We start from the raw sequence: 7,644 nt of genomic DNA, 5'->3' as shown, positions 1-7,644 counted from the left end.
TGCGGGAGCGTGGCCAGCCAGGCACTGGCATCTGAGGCATCGGACGCCTCTGGGAGGGTGACGGGGGAGGCACGGACATTGGGCCCGGCCGTTTCCCACCTCTTTTCCCAGGGAACGTTTTCCTTTTCAAAAGAGCACTTGATGAAGGAACAGCGATAGTCATTCGCGCTCACACACACGCCCCTGGAGAGGAAGCGCAGGAAGGATGTAGAAAATAATGATGGGATGTTGCCTTCAGCGGCGGTAAGGCAGGATATGGCAAATCCATCAGACCTTGCTGGACTCGAAACATTCAGGCGGCCCCGGCTACCCCAGCGCCAGTGACCACTGCCGCAGAACGTACGAAACCTTCCCCCCGCGGCCCGCCCTCCTCCACGCTCCCCAGACACCGAGGTCCCGGTTCCATTCTTTGATTTTCTGCCAAGTCCTAAGGAAGGTGGCCGGGGAGGGGGCGTGGGGTGGGAGATGCCCTTTTTTGCTTAACCGTGGAAGGAAGTATGAGGTGATGATAAACCTCTAGCAAAGGTTAGTTAAAAAACAAAACCCCAAACTTCAGCAAATATTTGCCTCTGACATTGACTAGGCCCCTTGTGTCTGGAGACAAGGCTGGGTGAAGCCGAACGGCAGGGCACGGCGGTTAACTAGTCACCTAACTAGTCTCCGCCTTCAGACCAGGAGAGGGCAGGGGGCAGCCACACCTCGCCATCGAGTTCTTCTAAGAAATGCAAGACACCGTCTTTCCCTTCCACGGGAAGAGCGCGATTTTATTCAGTCCTTTAAAACAGCCACTCAACATCGGCTCATCGATAAAAATATTTACAGCCTCACACCTTCAGGAAGGCTCCGAAATATAAACACTGTACCGCTCCCCCGAGCAGAAGAGACGCAGCCCTCTCTCCAGCAACAGGAGTACATTCATCGTCCTCGAGGTGCAGACCAAGTAGCTATACAAATAAACACCTGAAAGTCTCCTCTTCAATAGAGTTATATAATATATATTTATAACCGTTTTACAAATAAAGGCAACGGCTTGACACCAAAATAAAAACAGGGAAAGAAAGAGTGAGAACACGGTCGGCGGCCAAGCGTCGTGCATTTGGAAAATGCAGGGCTGGTGCGGGCCTGGCTGGACAAGTCCGGGACAGGTCCCCTGGACCAAGAGGTTTGAAACCTTCTCGGAAGGAGACTCCACGTGCCCTGGTGGTGCGTGTGTGCGTGTGCGTGGGGGTGGGGGGTGGGGCAGGGAGGCATTAGGCTACGGAAAGGGTCTTGTGAAAGGCTCAGGCAGGCCTTCAGGAAGCTAAGCTTGGTTACAAGGAGCTTTAGGCCAGAACCGAAAACTGAGTCTTGGCTGGTGGAAGGTAGCGCGGTGTTAGGCAGCCTGATGCACTTTGGGGCGCTGGGAACTTAGGCGTCTGCATCTCTCAGACCCTGGCGTGGCTCCCTGGACAGCGAGACCTGGAAACAGGTGCCCGAGGCCCCCGGGGACCGCGCCCACAGCCCTGCAGCTGGGCTTGTCTGAGGCCCTTTCAGTTCCTCAGCCAACCCATCACCCCGAAAGCCGGGGAGGGAACTGCGCTCTCCCTGCCGCAGAGGCAGGGTGGGGAGCGGGCCTGCGGAAATCTCCCCAGACCACGATCGTGATCGTGCGAGGCCCCGTGGGCCATCTCGCCACTTAGCGGAAAGCTGGGCCTGGCCGCCCTCTCCCTGCGTGGTGAGTCACGGCCAGGGTGCGAGGGAGGCGGGCGGGGTCAGGGGAGCCGGCTGGGAACTGCGCGTTGGAAAGCCCTCTTTTGAAAGTACCTTTTTCTCGAAGCCACTGGCCCGATCCCAGAGTGGAGACTGACTCACAGACCCAGCCTCGGAAGCTTTTGAAAACCCAGCTGACTGGTAGCCAGAGGTTATTCTCTGGGTGGGGACGAGCCCAGAGGTCCTGCGACAACCCCCAAGTCTGCTGGCGGCAGGCCATCCTTCATGGCGCCCCAAAGGGGCCCAAGGTCCTAAACCAACACACAGCCCACACGCCCACCCCCAGCTCTTCTCTCCCTGCCTCGGACGACCTGGCACACACCCTGGAACAGTCGCCCTGCGCTCACACAAACACACTTTTTTTTTTTTTGAAAGGGAGGATGGGAAGCGAAGCAGCAGGATCCCTACAGAGTTCAGTCTTTGGTTTCCAGGTTTAAAGGGGGGATCTGCTTCAGGGCTTGGAGCAGGGCGGAGGAGTCGAGGGCCGGGTGCGATGGCAAGGGAGAAGGGAGTCTCTGGGGCATGAGCAAGGGGCCCGAGATCTTGTCCGGGTTCATGAAGCTGGAGAGGGCTGCGGCGGAGGCGTTGAGGCCTGAGTAGAGCAGGGGCACGGACGTGGGGTACCAGCACTTCTCCAGCATGGGCAGGTAGGCGGTGGCTGACGGCGGGATCACATAGAAGGGCAGGCAAAAGGGGGGCTGGTGTGGGTGCGGGCCCAGGAACGGGGAGCCGATCAGGTCGCTGCCGGGGAAGCGGCCTTCGTCGTCTGAGAGCTGCATCCTGCTCTTTTTCGTGGGGGGTTCTTCGGATTCTTGCTTAATGGCCCCGATCCGTTCTCCGGCAGCGAACCTGCGTCCGTGGTCACCTTTGAGGTACGGCTGCTCCCCGCGCACGTCGCCCTTCTCAGACTCGCCTCCGTAGCCGCTGTCTGTGTCAGTGTCGCTGCCACTCTGCTCCCCACTCGAGTGGGCGAAAGTCCGCTGGATGACGGGCACGCAGTTCTTGCCGGGGCCCTCGGAGCCTTTGGCCAGGGCGCTGGGTTTCTCCTTGAAGTCCGCGGCCTTGGGCGCCGGGTCCGACACCTTCCGGGAGGCGCCGCCCTGCAGCAGCTCCGAGACCACGCGGTGCAGGTGGGCGACGAGCTGCGAGGACTTCAGGTCGCGCGTGTGCTCGTGCGCGGCCAGGTACTGCAGCACCTCCCGGGCGCAGGTCTGGAAGCCCGAGCAGAACATCTCCTGCCCCGCCTCGGTGTTCCTCCCCGACAGCTCACCTGGGTGGACACGGAGGAAGGAAGGCATTTCAGAAGGCCCCGGGGTTCACCCGGACACCAGCCCCCCGAGGCCAGGTGCTCCCCTGTTTGCGAACACGCGCGGGCATCTGTGTTCCTAACTCCAGAAGGAACACGGCCAGAGAAGATGCGGGCTGCCCTGAAACATGTAAGGAATCAAATCGAAACGACATGGGTGTAATGGCTGCATAAGATCCATCAGAGAACCAGACCGTCATAACAGGCGGGCCAGCGTCCCCCTGGTGGAATGTGTAGGTGGTCCCTGACTTCTCAGGACAAGGGACCCAGCCATGGGAGCCGAGCGTGTTTCTAACCCAAAGAGTCCGTGGTCACAACCTCGGCGTCACCGCAGGAAGACGGACAGAGGCCAGATGGCCATGGAATGAAAGAATGAAGGAATGATGCCACCTCAAGTAACCTAATTTGCAGTGACATATTCCCACGACAGTCACACTGCCATCTATAAACAGACAGGCTCTTTCAAGCCTTTGCCATGTATTCGATCCACAAGCCTCAAGAAATCAGGTTTGAGTATCTGTTTCCAGGGAGGCACCTGGCAGGAGGGCGGAGAAGGATGGGATGAGGGAGTGGGCAGGACTCCCCCCCCCCCCCACCCGCCGGCCAGCCGGCTGAATAGCATAGGGAAGGTTGGAAGGTGAGGGTGAGTGTGATTCTCTGGGAGGCGAGTAGCGCCGGGTGATGAAACGCCAGGAGTTTCGTTAGGTTGCGCAACTCGCCGAGATACCTAGTGGCTATTCAGGGAACCACATGAAATGCAGGAAAAACTCCTGCTGTCACCCTGCCAGGGCCATGCCACACACCGAGCCACGAGGAAGCAGAGACCCAGGAAAACACGGGGGCATGCCCGCGCCGCCTTCTCCAAGGAATGACTGTGAACGCCCACATGCGAATTCCAGGGACCTTTGCATTTTACGAGGAAGGGGGAAACTCCCGGAACTCATAAACTCCGAAGCCAAAATGCCCAGGAGCCAGTGACCATCTGACCCCCAGGCCGCCCTGCCAGGTGGCACAGCGGCGTGCCCACTCGAAAAGCCCGACCTCTGAGAACGCTGACCCGGCACCTCCCCCAGCGGGAACGTGCTCGCGCCGTGCGGGGCAGGAATGTTCCTAAGAGCAGGCGCTGGGCCCGCGGCCCTGTCTGTGCTGGAGCCCCCCCTTCCCCGGCCCCCGCCGGCCCCCACGCCGCCGGAGATGCGGGCCAGGCACGGGCACTCACCGGCTTGCAGCCCGCTCTGCAGGGCCAGGATCTTCTGCTGCTGCTGGTCAATTAGGTTCGTCAGGGCTTTCACGTGCTTCAAGGTGAGTTCAAGCACCACGGCCTTCTCCAGGTGCCCCAGCGTCTGCAGAAAGAGCCTGCGTCAGCAGCCCGCTCACAGGGCCTGCCTCTGGGACACTCGTTAGCAATGAGAAACGTCTAGGGCAGGGCGGGGGCGGGGGGGGGGCTTTCCTGGTTGGCTGAGTTTAATTTTAAAGGCACAGATTAAGGAAATATATACGCCTGGTGACAGAATAGGAAGACGAGTGCCCCTGTCCCTGGAGGCGCCTGGAAGCAGCCGCAACCTGAGGCAAAGGCGCTGGCAGGTCCGTTTCTCCAGCAGCTGCGGCCGGGCGACCTCCCTCCCGACCAGGCTAACGTTCCTCTGCTGCCTGTCATCCCGGAGGCAATGCCGTCCCTGGCGGCAAGAGGCTTTCCAGGACCCCCTCTCCTAACGCCCAGCTCACCCGGCTTCTGCTTCCTCCCCAAATACTATTTTCCCCTTTCCCCAACCAAAGGCTGCCACGCTGGTAAGCTACTGGCTACTGCCAAGAAAGGACAGGACATGAAAATCACATCAAAACGGGTCCTCTTATTAAAAAAAAAAAAGCAGGTAAATAAAACCTGCGTGTTGGTCGTTCACTCAGCTCAGAAAACTCGGGAACCCTGAACATCCGCCCCCAGAAGGGAAAGTCTAAAACTCACGGAGGGGAAGGCGGGCTGGGGTTGGCGCCAACTTGGAGAAGTCCGAGCGGTTCTCACTCATTGGCATGAGGCTACCCGGAAACCCCAGCCCTGGGCAAGGGTACCCCCAAACAGAGGCGCCCGTCCAGGACCCAGCCCTCGGCTCTGCAGTTCCCCGCGGGGCCTGCAGGCGGCGAGTGACCCCCGCCCTGCAGGCGGGGAGCCGGCTGGGAGCGCGGCCAGCTTCTCACTTACTGTAAGTTTGAGGTGTTCGGGCAGGAGGTCCTTCAGCTGGGCGATGCACTCGTTAATCCGGTCGCGTCTCTTTTTCTCGATGAGCCGGTGCGGCAGTTTGTAGGTCTCCTGCAAGGCGCACGGGGAGGCGGTGGGCGCCGGAGGCCGGGCGAGCAGCCCTCTCCTCCCCACCCGGCGGCTCGGGAAGAGTCGGGGCAGCGCGGCAGTCACACCCAGAGCCACCCGCTCCTGCCCCTTCTCCTCCACGCTGCTCGGGGGAGACGCCGCGCCGGCACCTGGCAGACCCCCCTCCAGCCTCCGAGTGAGAAAACTTTTCTTGGAAACTCAGCGCGTGCTGGGGCTGCGTGCGGCTCCCCGGGGCGAGGGGGATCTTACCTTGCTGTCTTCGCTCCGCTTTATTCCCCGCCTCGACTTGTACACTTGGTACATTTGGGCGAAATCCATCCTGCAGGGAGAGGGGCCAGGAGGGTGGTGAGTTTGCGTGCGCCCGGGCTGCACAGCCTGGCGGGCAAGGACCCCCGGGTGCGCCCGGAACTGCTCCGAGCCGAGAGCGGTGCGGCACGTAGGGCTGGAGTGGAGGCTCCGAGGGGCCAGGGGTGCCCACTTACCCCGGTAGGTCCCCGGGCTCCAGTCCCGGTGCCTTGGGCAGGCAGGAGGGGGGCGGCTGCGCGCTGGGGATCCGCTCCATGGCACGGCGAGCCGGGGCCACTGTGCGCTCCTGTCTGCAGGCGAGCGCCGGGGGAGGGCAGTCCTGGAGGCGCCTCGGAGCCTCTCGGCTGGGCTTCCTCTGGGGACGAGCTCCCCGAAATGCGCCGGGCTGCGGGGAGCGGCGGCCGCGAGGTGTTGCTCGCTTCAGCTGGGGGCGTGCACGGGGTCTCGGCGGCCGCTGGCTCCGGCGCTGCGCACAGCCTGGCGGTGTGTGCTCCCTGCGCCTTCTGCGCCGCGCGAGCCAAGTGAATGAGAAGTGGGGCGGGCGGGGAGGCGCGAGGAGCGCGGGGGGGCAGCGAGGGCGGGGGAGCCGCGGAGTAATGGAGCGGCTGCGGGCTGGGTTAAATGGGAGCGAGTGGGTGGGTTGGAGCTACGTGTTCTACCCTGTGACTCCAGGCACGTCTGGCCGCTGCCGGGGAGGGAAGGAGCGCCCGGCCCGCCCTCCCCCGGCTTCATCACATGAGCCTCACGTGTTGGACAACGCTCTTGCGGCTGCGAGGGGCCCCCACCCCCACCCCGGCCGGGCCCCCAGGTGTCTGCGGTGCGGCTGCCTTTCCCCGAAGAGGGGGTGGCAGCGCAGCTTGGGTCCTGCCCAGCGGGGGGGGGGGGTGTGGGGGGGCGCCGAGGCTGGAAGGGGAGCCAGGGGGTGGGTGGTAACGTGGGCGAACCTGCCCCAGGGAAATGAAGTAAGTTCCCGTCTCCCGGGAGGGACGGGGGAGGACGGATCCGCCAGCGTCTGACTCAAGGCGGGAGAGGAATATCCCCTCGCTCCTCGGCCCAGCCCGCTTCCTCCCGCCCCGCCCGCCGCTCGCAGGAGCCCGCGCGCAGCGGAGGGAGTCGCCGGGCCCCCTGCCTTCCCCAGAGGCCGCGGTTTCTTCCCGTCCCGGCTTCCCTGCCCCCACCCCGCTGCCCAGCGTCCAGGAATCGCCCGCCGCGGGAGGGGCCGAGGGGCGGGGCGGATGTCACCCCATGGGAAGCGGGCTGGCGGCCAAGCGCAGGGGCAGCCGAGGCCGCCGGCGAGCACGCTGCGCGCACCTGACCGCCGAGGGTGTGCGCGGCGCCCCCGCTCCCCCGAGCTCCGCCCGCGGGCACTGCCTACGGGGCGCGGGCAACCACGTGCGCGCCCCCCGGGTGCCCCCACCCCCACCCCGTAGTCTAGCACCGAGGCAGCGGCGCCCGCGTTCCCTCCCTCCCGCGCCCCCCCGCCCCCCCCGAGCGCGGCGTCCGGGTCGCCTCCCCTCCGGCTGCTGCGTTACACAACCGGCGGCGACGCCTGCCCCGCAGCGGCCGGGGCGGGACGCTTCACGTGGCCGGGCTCAGGCCGCCGCGCCGCCCGGGACCCAGACCGGGTCGGCCGTCCCCGCGCCCGCGGGGGGCTGGGCGGCGCTGTGTGCGGGCTGCGCGGAGCGGGCGGGGAGTCCGCGCCCGTGGCCGTGAGCGTGGCGCTCGTTCCCTCCCCGCGCGTCCCGAGCCCCCACTCGGTGCCCGCTGGAGGGGCACGGGGGACATAAGCGCGATTCTGCCCGCGTTACGGGAACCTCCGGGAGGGCCGGTGGGCAGGGGAAGGAGCCTGGGAAGTTATATCGGGGCCACCGGCTGCACTGGCCGCAGGGAAAAAAACATAAGGTTTAAAAAAAAAATTTTTTTTTTTGCGGTTTTGTGGTTTTGTTTTTAGTTTTATTTC

General features: G+C 63.8%; 1 protein-coding gene across 1 annotated transcript; it reads right to left on the bottom strand.

Annotated features, from left to right (window-relative positions):
* Positions 1-737: 737 nt before the first annotated feature.
* Positions 738-6,239, bottom strand: BHLHE40 (basic helix-loop-helix family member e40). Its single transcript, XM_036333374.1, has 5 exons — positions 5,861-6,239; positions 5,628-5,697; positions 5,253-5,360; positions 4,275-4,398; positions 738-3,019 (listed from the first exon to the last, which is right to left on the bottom strand). The coding sequence occupies exons 1-5, from the start codon at positions 5,938-5,940 to the stop codon at positions 2,163-2,165; spliced, it is 1,239 nt and encodes a 412-aa protein (XP_036189267.1). The 5' UTR covers positions 5,941-6,239; the 3' UTR covers positions 738-2,162.
* Between the last annotated feature and the right edge of the window lie 1,405 nt (positions 6,240-7,644).

This window comes from Myotis myotis, unplaced genomic scaffold, assembly GCF_014108235.1.
Source record: "Myotis myotis isolate mMyoMyo1 unplaced genomic scaffold, mMyoMyo1.p scaffold_m19_p_13, whole genome shotgun sequence".
Classification (NCBI taxonomy): Eukaryota; Metazoa; Chordata; class Mammalia; order Chiroptera; family Vespertilionidae; genus Myotis; species Myotis myotis.
The sequence above is the reverse complement of the archived record's forward strand: the minus strand, read 5'-3'. Positions and strand labels throughout refer to the sequence as shown.

Excerpts from the sequence above, each read along its gene's own strand:
- BHLHE40 (XM_036333374.1), bottom strand. The coding sequence starts at position 5,940 with ATGGAGCGGATCCCCAGCGCGCAGCCGCCCCCCTCCTGCCTGCCCAAG. Across the intron at positions 4,399-5,252 it reads CCGAACACCTCAAACTTACA|ACGCTGGGGCACCTGGAGAA; the intron begins GTAAGTGAGAAG and ends CTCTTTCTGCAG. Across the intron at positions 3,020-4,274 it reads GCAGAGCGGGCTGCAAGCCG|GTGAGCTGTCGGGGAGGAAC; the intron begins GTGAGTGCCCGT and ends GTGTCCACCCAG.